Source organism: Saimiri boliviensis, chromosome 3, assembly GCF_048565385.1.
Source record: "Saimiri boliviensis isolate mSaiBol1 chromosome 3, mSaiBol1.pri, whole genome shotgun sequence".
Lineage (NCBI taxonomy): Eukaryota > Metazoa > Chordata > Mammalia > Primates > Cebidae > Saimiri > Saimiri boliviensis.
The window spans coordinates 140145020-140168809 of NC_133451.1; the positions used below are offsets into that span (position 1 = coordinate 140145020).

General features: G+C 34.8%; 1 protein-coding gene across 1 annotated transcript in view; it reads left to right on the top strand.

Annotated features, from left to right (window-relative positions):
• The window catches only part of IQCM (IQ motif containing M), a 405329-nt gene that overhangs the window by 119161 nt on the left and 262378 nt on the right, over window positions 1-23790 (top strand). Inside the window, 1 exon segment of the mRNA XM_039479166.2 lies at window positions 7990-8105. Within this exon segment, the coding sequence (XP_039335100.1) occupies window positions 7990-8105 (116 nt within the window).

Consider the following 23790-nt stretch of genomic DNA (forward strand, 5'->3'; position numbering starts at 1 on the left):
TGCTCTTAATCTATAATCTTCTCTCTCATAATTCTCATCTTTGGATGCTTTTCTTCTGCGTTCTAGGAGTGCTTGCCAAATCCAGTCATTTGATATTCTGTGCTGTCATTTATACTTCTATTAACTCTGAAGTACATTTTTATTCCACCATTAATTTTTGTTTCTTTGTATTTCTTGCCTTTTAAAAATGCTAATTTTCATTTTTATTTGATTTACAATTATTATTATTAAACTCTTAGTTTTTTTTCTCATTGTTTTGGCTTCTATTTAAAAGAGTTGGCTTATTATAATATAGTGAGAATGCCAAGCACTTTTTAAAAATTTTTCCCTGGGTCTAGCTGAATATTTTTAGACTTAAACACTTTTACTGAATTTTTAGAATTGTAGACTGTGTTAGTTTCACTTTGGCTGCTGTAACAAATTACTGCAAACCTGGTAACTTGAAAGAATCCCCAATTTTTTCCTTATATTTGTAGAGACTATAAGTTTGAAATGAATTTCACTGAATTATGTCAAGGTGTCTTCAGGACTAGTTCCTTCCAGAGACCCTAGGGAAGAATCTGTTCCTGTGCCTTTTCCAGTTTGTGAAGGCTACCTGCATTCCTTGGCTCATGATCCCCTTTTTCACATCACTCCATTCTATTTTTTGCTTCATTACATCTCCTCTTTTGTAGTAAAGTCTCCCTCTGACTCTCTTGTAATAACACTTGTGATTCCATTTGGAGCCCACCAGGACAGTCCTGGATCATCTCCCTTCCCATTTCAGAATCCTTAATCACAGTTCCAAAGTCTCTTTTGCCATATAAGCTAACATTTATAGGTTCCAGGGATTAGGACATGGGTATCTTTCTGACTGGTCTACTACAAAGGCCTTTTCCCTTGTGTCAGAGTCACAGATAAGCTTCAAGATAGACCTGGGCTCATACAGCCTCTTACCCGCTATCTGAACTTGAGCAAGTGACTTAATGTGTTTTCTCTTCTGTCAAATGGAACACCTGCCTCATAGTGTTATTCTGCAGCATAGTTCAGGTAATGTGTGCAAATTGTTTAGTAATTTGAGCCTTCAATAAGTATTAACAAGCATTACCATGATTAATGTAGGCCCTAGTTTATTTACTTTGTCCCAGATAAGGAGAAATTGATCTATGCAGTGAGTGATTACAAATAGAAAGAACATTTGGATTTTTCTCAGGTATGAGAAAAATCTAGTTCTGTAGTTGATAATGGCGTGTCAATGCTTGGTTCTCTGCCTAATTCCCAGTAACTTGCAGAGACATTTGACTTGAACAATTGAGCTCTGCTGAGGTGATGATTTTCCTATTCCACACCTTCATTATTATTTTTAGCTATTTAGCTCATGAAAAATTACAATCTCCATTATGCATTGTTATTAATATCTGCCAGCCCCAGCCTCTGCACAGAATTCTTTCCTTACAATCAGACTGTATCAAACACTGCTGCTCCGTTTACAATAGCAAAGACCTGGAACCAACCCAAATGCCCATTGATGATAGACTGGACAGGGAAAATGTGGCACATATACACCATGGAATATTATGCAACCATCAAAAACAATGAGTTCATGTCCTTTGTAGGGACATGGATGAACCTGGAAACCATCATTCTCAGCAAACTGACACAAGAGCAGAAGATCAAACACTGCATGTTCTCACTTATAGGTGGGTGTTGAACAATGAGAACACATGGACACAGGGATGGGAGCACTACACACTGAGATCTGTTGGGGGGAAATAAGGGAGGGACGGGGGGGTGGGGAGTTGGGGAGAGACAGCATGGGGAGAAATGCCAGATATAGGTGAAGGGGGAGGAAGGCAGCAAATTACACTGCTATGTGTGTACCTATGCAACTATCTTGCATGTTCTTCACATGTACCCAACACCTAAAATGCAATTAAGAAAAAAAAAACACGCTGCTAGAGCCAGGGCTACTTTCTTTCCTAGTTGTTGTCTTGGAGCTGTAGTGTCTAAGTGGATTGGGGTAGATCAAGGTAGGAAAGGGGAATCAGTTATTTGAAAACAGCACCTACATTAGAGAAACATTTTTTTTTCTGTATTTTTTTCTTTGAAATTTATTAAGCATCTTTCTACCATCTTTCAGATTAGGATGGGTTGAGTATATTATTATGTAAAAGTCACTAATTGCTTTCCTCAATTCTTTTCCATTATCCTAATTAAATTTTCTTTTCAATTGCAAATTGATAAATGCTTAGATTTATTTTTTGTGATCTTGAGATTTTCACCTTCTCCTTTATCATTATAGTATTTCAGTCAGGTTGTAAAGGGGCTGCCTCACAGATGAAGGTAACAAACCATATTGAACCAGAAGTCATTTTTTTTTAACATTTTTTATCCACTATTAGCTTCAAAGTATCTACCAATCTTGTTCGAATACAAATACTTGGCAATTCACAAAGATGTTATGCAACAGTGATGCTACTGTTCTGTATCACATTCTAAATCACATTAAGTTCCCATACATTTTCTAACTGACCTTAAGCTTGTTTGTTTCTTATTATTTGCTCTATATCTACAAAACTCTGGTCCCATCAGATAGCCGAAAAAGGATTAGAAGTATATCTTATTTGCTGTCTCAGCATATGAATTAGTCACAGTTCTCTAGAGGGACAGAACTAACGGGATATGTATATATACTCATAAATATATATGAGTTTATTAAGTATTAACTTACATGATCACAAAGGTCCCACAATAGGTCACTTGCAGGCTGAGGAGCAATGAGAGCCAATCCAACAGGGCGAGAAGCATCCAGCGTGGCAGAAAGATGTAGGCCAGGAGGCTAAGCCAGTCTCTCTTTTCATACTTTTTTGCCTGCTATATTCTAGCTGTACTGGCAGCTGATTAGATTGTACCCACCCAGGTTAAGGATAGGTCTGCCTTTCTCATTCCACTGACTTAAATGCCACTCTTTTTTGGCAACACCCTCACAGACATACCCAACATCAATACTTTGTATCCTTCAATCCAATCAAGTCCACACTCAGTATTAACACACAAAGTGTTAAACACAAAATATTAAACAGAACTTACTACAAAAAGAACTATCCATATATCTTAGAAATACTATAAAATAAATTGACATCCATGATTATTAACTGGCATTCACTAGATATCCATAATTTAGCCTATTGAATCTTTCAGGACTCAGAACATATCCCAAAAATGTGATGCCCTGGCATGCTGAGTATTTTGGGCTGCAAGGATTGGGAGGACAGTAGAATCAGGAAGCCCTGTCTGAATTTTTCTCCCTAGAAGTTGGACATAGAAACTAGAATTCCTCTCCTCCAAAGCTAGCCATAAAACCCAGGAAATTCACCCCTGACTTCCTCCCTTCCCTCCTAAAGACTCTCTTCTGACAAATGTCCTGCCCCATGCCTAGAAGCCAAGAAGAATCTGAAGAAATAGGCCTTGCTGAGGTTTCCCTAGTTTACTCTCATAAGGTCATACCCCATTTTTGTCTAATCATACTTCTACATGACTGTCCATTCTTCATAAAAAAAATTTTCCCTGAGTCTTTGGGTCTTCCTTTCTGAATTCTCCCATGCTACACAAAACTTTGATAAATTAGCTTCTTATACTTTTCTCTCGTTAATCAGTCTTTGATATAGGGATGTTACCTCCATGAACTTCCAATGAGGAAAATATATTACTTTTATTCCCTTACAAATCTTTGTTTTTATTGAATCCTTTTTCAAACAGCTTATTATAAGCAAACAAAAGAAGGTAGTTTAATTTTAGAATATATGCCTTGTTAATTTTGTACTGTAATTTCAACACATATGAATTGATTTAAATGGACATTTCAGTCATTAATTCTAAAATTTAAACTAACGTAACAGATGGAATTCAGCCACCCAAGCAGACTTCTGGGGTTTGATTATTCAAATGATTAAGATGCTATTTGTCAACTCTAGTTTACCACCCCTTTTAATTATATAGATAATCAAACTAAGAACTGCTAATTCTGTCTCCTAACTATTAATTGTTTGTAATTACCTACAGATTAAAACTGCATGTGCAATTAACTCAAAGAATTAATTGATACAAGAGAATTGATAAAAGGGAAACAGAATGAGTTTGGCATAAAAGAGGCTCTAGGGACACAGGACCACTAAACCCAGTAATGTCTTTGGTTTCATCATATCCTAATAAAGATACATTTTCATTTGAACTTCCTTCTACTCTGTGGAAGGCAGATGTACATACTGTTTCTTAAGAGTCTATGGTTTCTAAGTTGACTAAAACAGTGTATTTTTAAACTATGAACTGCTATTCCTTTTGGGTCTTTTGCTGAAATCTAGGTCAATTGAACAAATGTAGTGACTTGAGATATGAAGATATTATTTATCACTGCAAAAATTATAGCTGTAGGGAATGTCTTCACTACCTAAGAACTTTTCTTTCCCTTTTCTTTCTTTCCTTTTTCTTTCCCTTGTTTCTTTTCTCATTCCCTGACACTATCACCTGTGATAGATGATCTTTTCAATTTTCTGTGAGTCATTTGTATAATTTAAGCCACTAAAATATAACAACTGCTTATTATGTTTTGGAAATGTCTCCCACCTCTGTAAATAATTGGCTAATTGTTAACTACATAAATTTGAATAAAAACAAAATAAAATTGAAAAATTATTACCATTATAAACATCAACATGATGCTAGAAAGTGAGGGGAGATGGTCTGGTGAAAAATATCTAAAAACCAGAATTAAACCTGTTTTTAAGGATTTTCTTTTCCTTCATGTATTTATTTCAGTTGAATTCTGTGGGACCTTTCACTCTTACAGTTTTGTTGGTTAGCCTTGTAATCAATGCCAAATTTGGTTCTAATTCAGGAATGTGCACGTGCACACACACACACACACACACACACACACAGGGCACACCATTATATATTCACATACAAACCAAGTGAAAGACTTGGTTTTATGACACATACAAACCAAGTGAAAGACTTTTAAGTCTAGATATGCAAATTAGATATGCAGAAAGACAACACACTAACATGAATTAATGTTTTTTGATGATAGTCTAAAATACTGAACAAACACAAAGTCAGAAAGGTATCAGTATGAGTACTTATTTAAAAAATTTTTTTTATATTCAAGGATTGCTACTTTTTAACTTCTTGTTAAACTGATGTGACCATTTTGGTTTCTTTTCAAATCTTGATCTTGATAACAGCATTTTCCTCAGATTTGTTTACAATACTTTGTTCTGTTCTGCTGACTGATGACTGGGATTACTGATAAGATTTCTCTTCCACTTGTCAGTATACAGTCTGCTCTTGTGCATATGTGTACACACACATGCATGCACACACACACACACACACACACACACACACACTTGGGATTCAGAGCTTTTATTTCTATGTGGCATTATCTGTGAAGATTGTTGACTCTTGAAAGGGTTTGTGAAGATTTAGTCTGATTAATGACTTTGGTCTTCATCAAACTATTAGCTTATAACTTTCCACCGACTTTGTGGAATAAACTGGAATTTGTTGCATGTCACTGTCTGTGCCTGGCTTCTAAGGAAGAGTGATTAGCATATATCAGTGTGTGAATGATTACCTCGAGGATTTTAGTGGAGGCTTTACTGCTTCCTGAAGCAGAAAAGTTATAGCTATATTTTCTAGAATGATACCTATGTACTGGGAGAAAATAATGCATTGTGTTTTCAATTCTGTGAGTCTGTTTTGTGAGTAAACAAGATAAAATATTTGAAAATGCTCTGGAGTCTACTAGAAAAATAAGTTACATAGATTTTAGTTTTATATTGAGTTGTGCTCTTCAATGATCAAGAAGATATCCTCCTTGCCTATAAGATTTAACCTCTTCAGACCAATTATGATTATTTTTTAATTACAGAGGAATTTTATTTATTTAATTTTATTTTTTAAATTGGCACATAATAATTCTACACATTTATGGAGGTACAGAGTGGTGTTTTTATAAATATAATGCTTAGTGATCAGATCAGAGTAGTTAACATATTCATTATCTCAGACATTTGTCATCTCTTTATGTTGGAAATGTTCAATATCCTCCTTATTTACTGGTGTTTACATAGCTACCTTGTTCACATTGCTAATGAATCAGAAACACAGAGCAGTTCCAAGTAAGTATAATCCTTGCCTTGGAAGAGTTTATATATTCAAAACGGAGATTAGAAAGAGAAGCACAATTATGTAAAATATTTATGAGATGTCACTTACTGTATGTAGTAGTGCATTAAGAAGAGTGGGTAGAGTAGGAATAGTGCTGATCAATTGGAGAATACTTTGAGTTAAGAGGGCATTATAAAAAATGTAAGGGTGTACACATCTTAATAACTCTTGTGTTACTCTTTTATACTCCCTTGGCCTTATAAAGCTACCAAATGAAAGTATAAAGGGCATGGCCTTTCCCTTGTTATCTTCTTCTTAGGTACTAAAATGCTCAGATTCTCTGTAAGTTACTCATTATTGGCATTTGCTTTCATTAAAGAATTTCATAGATTCACATTGAATTGTGATTGAAATATGATTGTGTTGCTTACTCTAGAGATTTTGCCTTTTCGAAAGAGGGCACAAACTCTCAACTGAAATGGAAGAAATAGATATAAAATTAAAATGAGGTAGAATGTGTATGTACTGATTAGGATGTCTCTGAGATAACATTACCTTTTCATTATTTTATGTTATTTCATTGCCTCCCCATAAACCACTCAACTTTATGATCCTGTAAATAAATTGAAGCAATGAAGTGAGAGAATTTCTTACTTTTGAGTTTTCTATAAATTTATATAAAACTAAGCAGTCCATGGATGACTTTATTAAATTGAAAGTTTCAGGAAAGACTATGTATATATACACATACATGTATATGAACATATGTACACATTATCACCTATACCCATATTATACACGTGTGTGTGTGTGTGTGTGTGTGTGTGTAGATATGAAGGCAAATTGGAAATGTGACAATAGTTTGATTCATTTGGATGACAGGATTGAACTGAATTTTCTTCTTTTTAAATGATTAATATCTCTGAGAAGTAAATGGACAAATAAATCCTAAATCTCCTTTCCATGATTAATGAAAAAAGGTTCCTGTAGAAATCTTGTGTACCAACTGTCATGAGACAGAAGAAATATGGGGTGATGCTGGCTCACCTTTTGTGCTTTCAACCTATTTACCTTAAACACTTTTTTTTTGAGACGGAGTTTCACTCTTGTTACCCAGGCTGGAGTGCAATGGCGCGATCTCGGCTCACCGCAACCTCCGCCTCCTGGGTTCAGGCAATTCTCCTGCCTCAGCCTCCTGAGTAGCTGGGATTATAGGCACGCGCCACCATGCCCAGCTAATTTTTTGTATTTTTAGTAGAGACGGGGTTTCACCATGTTGACCAGGATGGTCTCGATCTCTCGACCTTGTGATCCACCCACCTTGGCCTCCCAAAGTGCTGGGATTACAGGCTTGAGCCACCATGCCCGGCCATTTAAACACTTTTAATAACTTAATTTACCTGGCAATTTCAAAACTTGTGCCTTATAACAATACTGAATTTTCTTTTAAAGTATGTAACACAGAGAGGTTTTCCTTTTATTTTTATAATTGCTATTCACAAATATGATTTTGCTTTAAGATTTCTTTAAAAAAAAGATGTTGATGTTCTTCAGGAGAGCACAGTGAAGACAACGAACCTATTAGTTTTTTGATGGGCATACTATGCAATAAAAACATGAGAGCCTTACCTTATGAAGGAGCCAATTAATTGAAGCCTCTCTCTATGCAATCCTATCACTTCTTCATTTCTCTCCGATTAGATGACAAGATGTGATTTTAGTACAGAACAGTGAGCCCATAAAGGTGATTTGCTTTACTCTTTGCAACATTAAGCAATATAATCAGTGTGTAGTTTTCCTGGATAAATATTGTTTAATCTACGTTGATATTTCTAACAGACAATGTGTTCTCTGACTGGAGAGGATTTGTGCCGACAAGGTCTTTCCGTTTGGCTTGTGACTCCGGTCAAGTTAGTTTCTCTCAATCATCATCAATATTTCGGCATTATTATAATGTAAGTATTTATAAAACTATACATAGAGTGGAATTACCATTTTTCCATAAATTATTGGTTAATTTTAATGAAAGCACTTGAGATTTTACTATGGACCTATTTCAGTCCTAAGATACTTCTCCATTGACATTCTTTTTTTCTGAAGCATTGCTTTAGTTCTGTTCTTTTGTCTTGCTTAAATCGTGCTGATCACCCTAACCCACAATATGCGTGTCATTTTTTTTATTTGAAAAGCATTAGTCAAAGTTATCATCACATGGTTTGCCCCAAATGTGTTAGTACATCAACTATGTTTGTAATGGTACATAGACTATCAAGAAAACATAATGAAGGCCAGGGCAGAATGTAGACATCTGTTATAGGCTTAATAATGGAAGGATTAAAAAAGCCAAGGGCAGTTTTAGGATCACATGTTGATGGTTTTCTGAATGAAGACTCTAATCCAGGGCATGACAAACTGTGATCTAAAAGTAGACTTGGTACTTTAAATTCATCTGTTTGTTAAAGCAAGTCCTAATACATACATGTGAATAGTAAAAGAAACTCATATTATTCGGTCATCTTTAGCTACAGTTTCTTAAAAGGTCACATAACGCTATTTTACAACATTGTATTTCTTACTGTGTTTAAGTAAGTCTGGGTTTCTTGCATCTCTCACATGTTCTGTTCTGCATGTGAATATGTCTGTCATGTAATGGTGTGATCTCAGCTCATTGCAACCTCCACCTGCCGGGTTCAAGTGATCCTCATGCCTCAGCCTTCTAAGTAACTGCTATTACAAATGCCTGCCACCACACCTGGCAAATTTTTGTATTTTTAGTTGAGAGAGAGTTTCATCCTGTTGGATAGGCTGGTCTTGAACTCCTGACTTCAGGTCATCTGCTCACCTTGGCTTTCCAAAGTGCTGGGATTACAGGTGTGAGCCACTGCACCTGGCCACATTGTCTTTCTTCTGTACTAATGCATCCCTGGTGTCATATTGGATTAGGATCCTACCTTTATGACCTCATTTAATCTTAATTACTTTCTTCAAGGCCTTATCTCCAAATAAAGTTACAGTGGATATTAGAACTAGTATATATGAATTTTAAGGGGACACAACTTAGTACATAACATTATTTATTAGACAACTGAAATATATTTTACAAAATTATTTTTTCTATCTGTTGAATAGTTCTTAATCTGTCATTTTAAATAACACATGTTGAATTTTTATATTTTTATATTTTTTCTGTATACCAAAACTTTTAAGTTTGGGTTTGTTGTGTAGGTATACGTGTGCCATAGTGGTTTGCTGCACTTATCAACCTGCTATCTAGGTTTGGGTTTGTTACACAGTTATATGTGTGTCATGGTGGTTTGCTGCACCTATCCACCCACACCTAGGTTTTAAGCCCTGCATGCATTAGCTATTTGTCCTTGCGTTCTCCCTCCCCTCCCCATACCCCACCACTGCCCGACATACCCTGTGTGTGTTGTTCCCCTCCTTATCTCCAAGTTCTAAGTAGTCTATTTTCATTTTAAATAATGAAAATAATTAAAAATTATTATCTATAAATTTATATTTTGTAAAATATGCATAACATAAATTTTACCATTTTTAAGTTTATAGTTTGGTGGCATTCATCACAATCACATTGCTGTGTAACCATCATCACTTTTCCATCTCCAGGGCTTTTTCATCTTCCCAAACTGAAACTCTTCCTTATTAAACACTAATTGTCTGTTTGTCTTTGCCTTGATGCCCTGGAAACCACCATTCTACTTTCTGCCTTCATGAATTTGACTTCTCTAGGTGCCTCATATACGCAGAATCATAGAATATTTGTTCTTTTGTGACTGGCTTATCTCAGCATGTTTTCAAGGTTCATACACAGTGCATCATGTGTCGGAATTTCTTTCCTTTCTTAGGCTGAATCATTTTCTATTGCATTATATACTACATTTTGTAGTATCAATAGATATTTTGAATAATGTTGCTACGAACATGGGTGTACAGGTATTGTTTGAGTTCTACTTTTATTTCTTCAGATGTGTACCCAGAAGTGTAAATTTTAGAACCTATTGTATTTCTCTGTTTAATTTTTTGAGGACTAACCATATCATTTTTCACAGCAGCTGTACCATTTTACCTTCCCACTAGCAATGCACAAGTGTTCCAAGTTTCTCCCGATTTTGTTAGGAGTAGAAACAAAGGCACATGAAACTTGGTCTTTGATTTCATTGGAAGAGAGATAAATATAACATATTCTACTTAGAAGAACTCTTTATAGCTTAGTTACTCTTATCAAAATCTTAATTTGCTAAAATAACAAAGTCAGTGTAGATATGCTTTCTTTAGGCTAGAAGAACACTGTGCTTTTTAAAATGTATTTTGTATCCTCACGTTTTTAGCTCTAATAAAAAAATTCAGTAGTGCTATATGACTTTATGCTTTAATGTTTCACCTTTGCAACCATGTGTTTATTGTATGAGAATTATATTAGAATTTCCAGTTACTTTTAGTGGCACATGGGCCTCTGAAACTTTTTAATGTAAAATTCTGAAAACTGATTCCTTAAGAAACAGTTTCTGGTATTACTTTTTATGGTCTCTGAAGTACTAAGATATTTTTAACCTTAATTATCCTGAAAGGTAATATTTATCTAAGGTGAGTGAGACCCATGAATATAACTCCTGGTGTAATTCTTCTTTAAAGTGTTTGCTAACTTTATGATAATGTATGAAGCAATCTTGGAACATATAATGTGGAGAGTTGTAGTTGTGGTTGAAAAAAAAATCTAGCCTTGGTATTTATCACAATTCTGAGACTTGAAAATCAATGCACTTATCAATAGTGTTCTTAAAATAGGATAAGGACAAATATTAGCAGAAATTTGTATAAATAATTTCTAGTTAATATTTGGAAATACAGAAGAGAGTGAAATAACTGTAATTAATTAGCTGTCAGTATGGCAGGACTCTCCTCAGCAAGTGGCTAACGTACTATGTTGCAGTGGTCCTAAGAGTCAGGAAGGTGTCCCTGAGAAGAGCTCTGCCAGTTGATGATGCCCTAGAACAAACTCTTGTCCAACCTGCAGCCTGTGGGCCACATGCAGCCCAAGATGACTTTAAATGAGGCCCAACACAAATTCGTAAACTGTCTTAAAATATTATCAGATTTTTTGGCAATTTCTCTTTTTAACTTGTCAGCTATCCTTAGTGTTAGTGTATTGTATATGTGACTCAAGACAATTCTTCTTCCAGTGTTGTCCTGAGAAACCAAAAGACTGGACACTCATGCCCTATGAGGAAGAGCTGACAAGGGAATGTCTGTCCTGCATGAGTACATGTAAGATGCAGTGGTGATAGAGTCCAGGGATAGCAGGAAAATTATTCTAGCCCCAGAAAGGACAGCTGTGGTTGTTCAACGCGGAAAGACAGGATACATCTCAGAAATTCAGTGAGGCAAAAGCACAGCATGCTAGAGGGAAAGCATCAAGAAATGAAGCTGAAGAGATAAGCAAGGACCCATAATCATCATGCCGTGTAGGTCTCTTTAATGAGTTTATGCCCTAGGATAGGAGGAAGCCATTCAGTCACTTTACAGCTTCTTAACTCTCAGGGAAAAGAATTTGCCTCACCTTGATGCTTGAAGTAAAGGATTACAAGCAAATAGAATTCAGTCTCATAAAGGTTGCATTATAAATTGTTTTCAAAGAACACATTATGGATTTCTGGACATGCGACTTTTCACTTCTACCCTGAATACTCCCACCAAGGGGAACACAACCTACATGAGTGAGGACAATAAAAGGAGTTGCTGGTCATATTTTATTAAAAACATCCTTATAGAAGCCGAGGTGGGAGGATCCCAAGGTCAAGGGATCGAGACTATCCTGGCCAACATAGTGAAATCCTGTGGCTACTAAAAAAATACAAAAATTAGCTGGGCATGGTGGCACGTGCCTGTAGTCTCAGCTACTCAGGAGACTGAGGCAGGAGAATTGCTTGAACCCGGGAGGTGGAAGTTGCTGTGAGCTGAGATGGCGCCACTACACTCCAGCCTGGTGCCTGGCACCTGGCAACAGAGTGAGACTCTGTCTAAAAAAGAAAAAAATAAAACATAGGTTTAGGTCATGAAAAAAACAAAAACAGGTCATTAGTTTTGTAGAAACATTGTTTAAAAGTGAAAATAGAAATTTCAAGTATAACTTAAGTTCTTCACCTCAGGTTGATTTTGACCATAGAATGGATTGACTAGATTTTAATGTATGAAATTTTTCATTTTCTCTGGAGAAATTTCTTGAACCATTTTGGTAAAATGAATATCGTAAGAATCTAAGGAGATTTACTTCTTCTCACTTGGAAATTTCAACATCTTTTAAAAATTTCTTACCAAACTGTTCTGTCAGCTGGGTATGTGCTTGAAAAATTTTATTACATAATGAAAAATAGTAAATTAACTTTTATTATGTAAAGCATATTTGCTCATTTTTTTCTCCCTCATCACATTTTCTTCTCTTTGCCCTTTTTCTTCTCTCTTCTAAAACATTCGAGGAAGTACTATAATTATATTCACATTCATTATTTTCTCCCCTAATGGGTTACATTTGATAAATGATCATTACATTATTTGATTTTCTGACTGTTCTATGAATTAGCACAAATCATCAGAATGACTAAATTTAAAAATTCTTTTTATTCATATGATTTCCTAATATTGGGGGGGTTATTTTATTCAGAAACGAAATCACTTTTGGGAAATTCTGTAGTGGGCTTGGAATTAACTCTGGTCCTGAGTTAACAGTTATGTGACTACGATTTTTTTTTGGACCTTTTGAATAGCATTCCAGTAGTTAATTCTTATCTATGATTTGTATTTGTTTTGTTCCTACTTTGAGGAGTGGTGATATTTGAGGTTGTACATTATCTTTAAACTCAATTTTAGTTTTGAAATGCATATTTATTTTCCTATGGAAGATTAAAGTATGAATGTCTTTGACAAAATTACATATTTACTTTGAAAAAACACATATTTAATTTACATAGTTACAGTTAAAAGCCCACTTTTTAATTTTTTTTTAAAAAAATTTATTGTGCAATTTAGAGCACAGGAATTGTTCCTGCTTTGCTACTTTTAGTACAAGTCGTATCATGTCTTTGTGATCCATCTTGCTCCTTTGAAAATGAACGTACATATGTATGTATTAATAACTCACCTTGTTTCACAAAGGTTGTAAACCTGTATCTAAGAGTGTGACAAAAATGACCTCAGAAATATGTAAATGAGAAAATTGATGGAAAAATAAAATGAAGCTAAGGTTACTTTGGGCATACATAAAATAATTTCCCTTGGTAGAGATGGTAATGAATGTGCTTTGGAGCTTTCCACTCATAATTGTGAGAAGAGTAATATGGTTTGGCTCTGTGTCCTCACCCAAATCTCATCTCCAATTGTAATCCCCATGTGTCTGGGGAAGGTCCTGGTGGGAGGTAATTGAGTCATGAGAATGAACATCCCCCTTACTGTTCTTGTGCTAGTGAGTTTCTACAAAATCTGGTTGTTTGAAAGTGTGTTGCACTTCCTCCTTTGCTCTTTCTCTCTCCTTACACCATGTAAGATGTGCCCTGTTTCCCCTTTGCCTTCCACCAGGATTGTAAGTTTCTTGAGGTCTCCCCAGCCAGGTAGAACTGTGAGTCAATTAAACCTCTTTTCTTTATAAATTAAAAACAATTAATAATTATGAATATGTAATAGTTGTACATTTCCACGGGATACATATATTTTGATACAACATGTAATTATCAAATCTCAAGCATTTATTTCTTTTTGTTAGAAACATTCCAATTCCACATTTTAAGTTATTTTGAAATATACAAGAAATCATAGTTACTATAGTTGCCCTATTGTTCTACCGAACACTGGATCTTATTCTGTCTGTCTAAATATATTTTTGTGTCCATTAATCATATCTTCTTTATCTCATCCTTCCCACTACCCTTCCAAACCTCTGGTAACCATCATTTTACTCCCTGTCTTCATGAGATCAAATTATTTTTTAGCTCCCATGTATGAGTGAGAACATGCAATATTTATTCTTTTGTGCCTGGTTTATTTTACTTTCGATAATGTCCTCGAGTTCCATTCATGATTTTACAAGTGACAGGATTTCATCCTTTTTTAGGAATAATATTCTATTGTGTATATGTACCAGACTTTCTTTCTTCATTCGTTTGTTGATGGACTTTTAGGTTGATACCATATCTTGGATTTGTGAGTAGTAGCGCAACAAACATATGAGTACAGGTATTTCTTTGACATACTAATTTCCTTTCCTTTGGATATATACCCAGCAGTGGTGTTGCTGAATCATATAGTAGTTCTGTTTTTAGTTTTTGGGGAACCTCCATACTGTTCTTCGTAGTGGCTATATTAATTTACATTTTCCATTTCTCTACATTCTCACTAGCATCCATTATTCTGTTTTTTCTTTATAAAAGCCATTTTAACTGGGTTGAGATGATATCTTACTGTGGTTTTGATTTGCATTTCTCTGATGATTAGTGATATTGAACATTTTTTCATATACTTGGCCATTTGTATGTCTTCTGAGAAATGTTTATTCAGATCTTTTGCCTATTTTAAAATCAGATTATTTGTTTTTTTCCTATTGAGTTGTTTGAGCTTTTTACATATTTTGGTTATTAATCCCTTGTTAGGTGTGTAGTTTGCAAATATTTTCCCCCATTTTGTTGGTTGTCTCCACTTTGTTGATTTCCTTGCTGTGAAGCCGCTTTTAAACTTAATATGATCCCATGTGTTAATTTCTGCTTTGGCTACCTGTACTTTTTAGGTCTTACTCAAGAAATATTTGCTAAAACCTACATCCTGGAGTGTTTACTCAGTGGTTTTTTGTCAATCTTTTCATAGTTTCAAGTCTTATATTCAAGCCTTTAATCCATTTTGGTTTGGGTTTTGTATTGATAAGTGAGTAAAATTGTTAGAGGATTTTGAGTTGCTGGTGTTGTTCTCTCCCCCTCAGACTCTGTAAGAAGTCAGTAACAGAAAGTTTATTGGGCAGTGACATATGGTGTGTTTGTGATGCCACAAGGAAAATGCTTATTTTAGTTTTGCATTTTAAGTTTCAAAGGTGTCATTGACAAATAAAGCCAACAGTGTCTCTTTTATAAACTCTCAGGAGATATAAAGAGCCAATGTAAAGATGAAATGTGAAAGAAAGTTGTGTTTATCTTGCAAAAATACTCAGCATTAAGACATACAGTGATTTTTAAAACATTTTAAACAAATCACAAATATCTTGTATTGAGTTAAGCTTCATTCTGTCATATACTGCCATTTCAGATGCAATCTTATTTGCATGTGTTAATTTCATTTCATGGCATTCATTTCTTAGGAACTAAGATTGACCTTTCTTCTGGAACACAACAATAACCCGGAAAATTGTTGTGCATCATCTTTCAATATTTGTTAATTTTAGAATTCCCTGATTGTTTCCTTTTTCAAAGTAAACAATCATCCTCAAGAATAATATTGTACTTTTTGAAATATATGTACAACATGTAGATGATAATAGAGCAGCAAGCAGGACCTGTATTTTAAATGTTGCCCTCAAGATGTTCCATGACACATATTCATGGCTATAAAAATACTAATGGTCACAAAAAATTGTTAATCTTGATATTTCATACTTTTACACAAAACAGTACACTTGGCTTGGGACACACTGTCCTTCTGTGATACTACTATTTACATTCATTTTTCTTTTTTCAATTGCTTCCTTCTTGGCCAGACTAACTGAATTGAAACATTCTCCATAATGAGTGGTGGCAAATGTGAAGACTACTAAGTAAAACAATCTCAGGCAAACATTCCTGAGGATTTCCTTTCTTTAGATGTCCTCTGATTCTTTGTATTTTCTCTCTTCCAACTTCATTGCCTTCACAACCTCCATTGGTGTTTTCTACTTAACATAATTAGCAACTGATTTTTTTTTTTTTTTTGCTATCCTTTTTGCAAAATGAGTATGACCTTTCCTATAAGGGATCTGGTGTTTTTCTGAATCTTAATCTTCCTATATATTGACATCTCAGTTTTTCTGAGTCTTAGTCTTCCTATTGACATTTCAAGTCCATTCTGCCTTTATGTTTTACCTCTATTTTCTCTTAAATTCTTTCTCTCCTCTTTACATAGCCACTACCTGCTTCTTTCAACTTCTTTATTATTATTATTATTATTATTATTATTATTATACTTTAAGTGCTGGGATACATGCACAGAACATGCAGGTTTGTTACATAGGTATACACATGCCATGGTGGTTTGCTGCACCCTTCAACCCATCATGTACATTAGGTATTTCTCCTAATGTTATGCCTTCCCTAGCCCCTCAACCCCTGACAGGACCCAGTATGTGACTTTCCCCTCCCTGTGTCCATGTGTTCTCATTGTTCAACTCCCACTTGTGAGTGAGAATAGGTGGTGTTTGGTTTCTGTTCCTGTGTTAGTTTGCTGAGAATGATGGTTTCCAGCTTCGTTTATGTCCCTGCAAAGGACATGAACTCATCCTTTTTTATGGCTGCCTAGTACTCCATGGTGTATATGTGCTTCAGTTTCTTTATCCAGTCTATCATTGATGGGAATTTGGGGTGGCTTTAAGTCTTTGCTGTTGTGAATAGTGCTGCAATAAACATACATGTGCATGTAGTTTATAGCAGAATGATTAATAATCCTTCTTTAAACACCTGGTCTTCCCATGGCAATGCATTCAGAATGACACATCCTAAACACTTGGCTGAATATCTAAGTCATTTATTACACTCTCCTGTCAATATTTTCAAATTTTTGTAACAACCTAAACATCAAAACTACTTTTCATACTCCTTTTCCCCACATATTTTCCAAAATCCTACAATTTAACTGGTACCAAGCTTCTGATAATTTACACAATATTTTTACACACAGCTTCTTTCTAAAAAAGTAGCTGTCTAATCCATCAATTCCCTTTCTCTTTTCAAATCTCATTTGAATTTTTTTTCTTTTGACAATTTCTTCATGGTCTAATGATTAAATTTTTCCATTGATAAACCATAAATATTTAGCCTTCAATTTTTGCATCTTAATTGTAGACATATTTTATCTAATTCCTATTAGCATAAAATTACAAAATATATAACTTTTAATTGGTCTATATTACCCCAACACTTACTCCCAAATGTGGCTAAAGTGTATTTTCTAAGTAGAAAGGGATCTTCTTGGATTTATACAGCCTTGTGACCCTACCAGAAACGTATGTAAACATATCATTCAAGGTAAAATGAAAGGTTTATTTAAATAGGTGCTGTGAAGGGAAAATTATTAATAACAAATACATATAGAATTCCAAATTACACATTAAAACATAGTGAAGTAAGCTGAAGAGTTTCTTTCTGCCAGACCGGGCTATTAACACTAGCATTTGCCCTGAAGAAGTCAGTCATGTCCCTAGCACTTTCTGTGAAAGATCAGTGAGCTGCATTCTTTATGCTGCTACTGTTTCTAGGTGAATGATGGTTTAAACAGAAAAAATGCTAATCATTTGCATACATGCAGAATCAGAATGCACCAAACACATCTTTCTGAGATTTTTCACAAGCCAATTTCTTGACATTCTTGAATTTGAGAGGTTCCATGAACACACACAAACCACAGGATGGTTGAAAAGCCATATAACTACCCATAGGAGTTTTGGTAGATGTGAAAACCATAGGTTCCCAAAGTCTTTTCATGGAGCCAGACCAGCCTCCACTTTGAAAGGTGGTCTTAAGTGTAGTATTCCCTTAACATTTCTTTACAGAGGTGAAGGTATCCCAAAGATAATACTGGCCACTCTGTAACAGCCATGGTTTCGAAAAGCCATTCAACTTTCAGATTAGGAAAAACTGGAGAAGATGTCACAGAAAAATATACATTGTTCATTTACCAGTCACTAGAGAAAATTTCTTTAATCTTCATGAAAAATCAAAGCTATAGAAATTTACTTATATATGTAGGTATTTAAGCTAAGTGTAGGAGGCAATACACAGGCTGAAGAGAAGAAGGGAGCCCAACAGGGAAATTTGCATCCCAATATAAATCCCTGTAAAGATTGGAATCTTTTTTGAAAAAATTCAAAAGGATTGCTGTTTCCAGGAATATTTTCATAGTAACAATTAAAAACATAATGCAACAATAAATTCTAAAAATGTGAAAGTAAAAGGTATTGTTTAATGCATGGCTGAACTGATGGGAAAGTAATAATGGAATTTCAGTCTGGCCAAACACTGAAATGTTGAATTTACTGTTTTATAAGTTCAGAAGTTTGTCTTTGCATTGGGGACAATATGGCAATTCCTGATAGCCTAGAGCCTAGGTTTTAATGAGCCGCATGCCCTGCAGTTGGGTGGCAAACATTGGAGCCCAGAGTACTAAGGAAAGTCAGATCTAAGAACAGTCCTCATAAAACCCAGGTCTTGGAAGGGCAGTAGATTTAAGGCATAAACCAAGATTTTAAAATTGTCCTGTAGAAAGAGAGAGACTGTGAGACCACATACATACTATGGCCTTGGCTCTGGGTGAAGAGGTAAAATTCCTAGAAATTATCTAGGAATCTCTAATGTCAATATACCACTTACCCGGATTTAGAGATCCAATTCACATTACTGTAATGTGTTACAACACTGGAATCCCACCAAAAATGTTAAAAAATTTAGAATAAAAGTGGTCTCAACTTAGTAGTGCCCTAAAGCATCTGGTAAAAGCAATTTTATCAACCATTTTTAGAATGCAGTTTAACATAGACTTCTAAGAATTCTTACAATAAAATAGCAAGAAAAATTAGCTCAAAATCAGGAAGGTCACTAAACATAAGAAAACAGCAATCAAAGAATCAGAACCTACATATTCAAAACTTCAAAGACTAAATATACTGTAATTATCATGTACAGACTATAAACTTCCATTTCTACGTGTTTAGAGAAATATATTGAAGAAACCAAAAAATTACCTAATTTGAGCAGACTTGGAAAGTAACAATTGATATTGTAAGAATAAAACACACAATAATTAAAATTAGAAACTCAGTGAATAGCAATGAAAATAATAGGTACAGATAAAAAGAGAACTGATAATCTAGAAAATAAACTATGAGGGAAAAAAAAACACACCTAGGTTACAGCAGAGACAGAAGAAATGGCAAATATGGAAGGAGGAAAAAAGGAAAAGAATAAGGACAATGACAATTGAATGATTCACATATGTCTAATCAGAGATTTATAAAATATTTTTATCGTTGTGTGGGTTTTTTGTTTGTTTGTTTGTTTTGTGACGGAGTCTCACTCTGTTGCCCAGGCTGGAGAGCAGTGGTGTGATATTAGCTCACTACAACCTCCGCCTCCCAAGCTCAAGCTATTCTTTCCTCTTTCTCTCAAGTAGCTGAGATTATAGGCGCACACCACCATGGCTGGCTAATTTTTGTGTTTTTAGTAGAGATGGAGTTTTGCCATGTTAGCTAGGCTGGTCTTCAACTCCTGACCTCAAGTGATCTGCCTGCCTCAGCCTCCCAAAGTGCTGGTATTACAGGTGCGAGCCACTGCACTGATCTAGAGAGTCATCAAGTTTTAATTAGAGTTTTATACAATAATTATATAAGACAGTATTTGAAAAGAGTTTTGTGTTTGGGGTTTTTGTTCTCAGAATTGCTGAAAGACATTGATTTTCAGATGTAAGAAGCCCAACAAAAAAGAATATTTTGAAATAAACTACACTTACACACCTCATAACAAAACAACAGAATGACAAAAAAAGTTCTTAGAAGCAGAGTACATAGATCACCTACGAAAGAAAGACAACTGGACAAACATCTTTTTCCCTCCCAGCAACAATGGTAGCCAGAAGACAGAAGAATAACTTCAAAATGCTGAGAAAGTATGGTTGAGAGGAAGAAAAAATACATTATCAGTTGAAATTTTCTGCCAACTGACCCTTACTAATGGTACTTCTAAAGAATGTAGTTTAAGAAGAAAGGTTATCCAAGAGCTCTGTGATGCTAGATGTAATGGCAAGTAAAATAATTGGTAAGCATATAGATAAGCTTTAGTAAACAACAACACAATGAAACAAAATAATTGTGTCTAATAAGTGAGGTTTATAAGAAAAAGAACTAAATTCTAGAAGTTAACTCAATCTACCATTTCTGCGTAGAATAAGAAGAAAGTAAAAAAGTAAAGAAACTTTAAGGTAAATGTATATATTAAAATGTACACATTAACTATTTATAAAAAAAAAAGCAAAATATAAATGCCAAACTAGTAGAAAGGAAAAATAGAACAAGAGGGTAAAATATGTCCATTTCAAAAAATAAGAGAAGTATTTTTATTTCTTCTTCTTGGGCAAATAAAAGTACGAAATGGAAAGAGCAAATACAGGGCAAAAAATGAAATGAAAGAAATGCATCTGAATACCTTTTTTAAAAACAAAACCATGTGATGTTCACAAAGAAGAAATAAAAGATGACCCAGGAATATATAAAAATTCTCAACTTAGGCCGGGTGTGGTGATTCACGCCTGTAATCCCAGCACTTAGGGAGGCCAAGGCAAGTGGATCATGAGCTCAGGAGTTCGAAACCAGCCTGACCAACATGGTGAAACCCCGTCTCTACGAAAAATGCAAAAATTAGCCAGGCATAGTGGTGCCCACCTGTAATCCCAGATACTCAGGAAGCTGAGGCAGAAGAATCACTTGAACCCTGGAGGCAGAGGTTGCAGTGAGTGGAAATCATGCCGCTGTACTCCAGCCTGGGCAACAAAAAATAAAAAATAAAAAATCTCAACTTCATTTTTTAATGTCCTTAAAGAAAATGTAAATTAAAATCACAAAGAAATATAATTTTATAACTGCCAAATTGGCAAAGGTTAACACTTTGACAATATTGTTTCCAAGTATATGAAGCGATGGAGACACTCATAAACTGCTTCTGGGAGTGGAAAACTGCTATTGCCTGGGAAAGTTGAACCTATGCCCACTGGACAGTATAGCCATTCCATGGCTAGGGATTGCAGGGGTCAGTGGAGTACATAGAGGAGCTGCTTATGGCTAATGGCAATCAATTATTCAGGTAATAAATAATCAGCTATTGAGCTCCCACTCCCCAGGCCTTGCCCATCTGCCCCCACACCTGAATGATACATATATATATAAACCATCCTTGATGCAACATAATGTAGGCTCATATTGATGTTGGGGGTGGTTGCCCTAGAGAAACTCTCATACCTATGCTTCAGGAGACATGTAAAAAAATGCTTGTAGCAGTTTTTTTCACAATAAGAAATAACTTTTTTAAAAACCAAATATCTCTAAGCCATAGAAAGGATAAATAAATAATATATTTATTCAATGGGATGTTGTACATTGATGGAAATGAATGAACCATGGATTATACATCCACATTAATACAGATGAATGGATCACAAAAATGCATTGTTGAGCAAAAAGGAGAGTGAAGAAATTATGATTCCATTTACATGAAGTTATAACAAGCAAAAGTAAAATACTAATTAGGAATGTGTATATGTGCTAAAATTGTATGGAAATGTAGGAGAATCATTAACATAAAATTAAGGGGATGTATTTCCTCAGGATATGAAAAGAAGGAAAAAGACATAATGTTCTAATTCTTAAGCTTTGTGGGTCTTTTTTTTTTTTGAGTATTTTTCCTTCACACACATCTATGTATACATATATGTACTCTTAAATGATTGACATAAAAAAAACGCTAAAAAAATTTTAATAAAATGGCAGAAATATTTTTCGAGCTTAAATTGAGCATATCACCCTGTGATAAAGAGAAGATTTGAGAACCCATAGGTTTGGCAGATATGCTACAACTTCCTAGAAGGTTATGTGGATCCAAATTTCTCCTGTGGTTTGTGTATGCTTTGGAAACTCTAAGATTGAAGAATGCCAAGCAATAACAAGCTGCTGCCAGGTGTTGATTACTTTATTCTGACGTTTTAAACTGTGGGGGTCTGTAATACTTGTTGCTAATTTTTTTATTAGCTGAAATTAAAACTTTATATCTAAAAGGCCGGATTAAAGAAATGAATTTCCATTTTACAATTTGGGGGCATTTTAATATACTTGTGTTCATATTGATGTTATAGTTGATGCTTAAAAATATACAAGTTGATTATTTGGTTTTCAACATGATTCCCACCTTTGGATTTTAAGGGAGCCTCCTGGGTAGTTAATTTGTTACTATACAATTCAGTTATAAATTGGACAGTATTTTTAAAAATTGAATTCAATCCTTTTTATTTGTATATTTATTCAGGATTAATTTGAATGTAAATCTATTCTAAAAGATGAGTTTTTCAATTATGAGATTTATATCCTATGTGGCAGGTCTAGAGCTGCATCACAGAACTAATAAATTGTTATATCTAAAAATTAAAGCCTGCTATGTGCTTTATGTGTATTATCTTCAATCTTCACTAAGACTCAAAGCAGATGTTTTATTCCCACTTTTCCTGAGGAAATTGAAATATTTACTATCTTGACCTTGATTCTACAAGTAAGAGATGGAAAGGATTCAAATTCAATATACTAATTCAGAAAGTGAAATTGGGGATATAAGCAGGAAGTTTTTAATCTATAAAAATAGAATACAGTGAAAAAAAAGACAATAATGGAGTTCACATTAGATTTTTAATTACTTAGTGGTCAGCAATTTTGTTTTCCACATTGCTTATTCGTTTAGAAAAGATCCAGGGATTTTCTAGGGAGTCACTGGGACTTAATCATAATGGGATTTACAGCTGCCAATCAAATGCATTGGGGTCAAAGTCTACCCTAGCCTCCTACCTACAACTTGACTACTTGGCTTTGATGGAGAATTATCTAAAACAGTGATTCTCAAATTTAATGTTCTTATAAATCACCACAGATCTGCTTCCTAGAAACTCAGGATATACTTGGATAAGTATATCAGTTTGTTGAAACTGTCCAGATTAAACCATTTAGGTGAAAGTTGTATTATCCAAATACCTGGAAATTTCTTTCAGGACAATTTTGACAACAACTGTGGTCCTGTTTCATTATTTGAGAATATATTTCTAATATCTTTGATTGGATATTATCTCGTTTCACAAGGAACTGCATTTCTGCCCCTCACCATGACTAAATTCATAGAATTTCTGCACTTCAGGTATTTGTCAGGAAAACAATACCTTGTACACATTGGCAATACTTATAAAAAGCTCACTTAATAGGAATAATTGATGGAAAATCTTTTTTTATTGTACTTTAGGTTCTGAGGTACATGTGCAGATCATGCAGGATTGTTGCATAGGTATATACATGGCAAGGTGGTTTGGTGTCTTCCTTTCCCATCACCTATATCTGGTGTTTTTCCCCAAGTTATCCCTCCCCAGCCTCCTCATCCCCTGTCCCTCCCTTAGTCCTTCCCCCAGCTGACCACAGTGTGTGATGCTCCCCTCCCTGTGTCCACATGTTCTAATTGTTCAACCCCTGCCTATGAGTGGTACCATGTGGTGTTTGATTTTCTGTTCTTGTGTCAGTTTGCTGAGAATGATGGTTTCCAGATTCATCCATGTCCTTATGAAGGACACGAACTCATCATTTTTTATGTCTGTGTAGTATTCCATGGT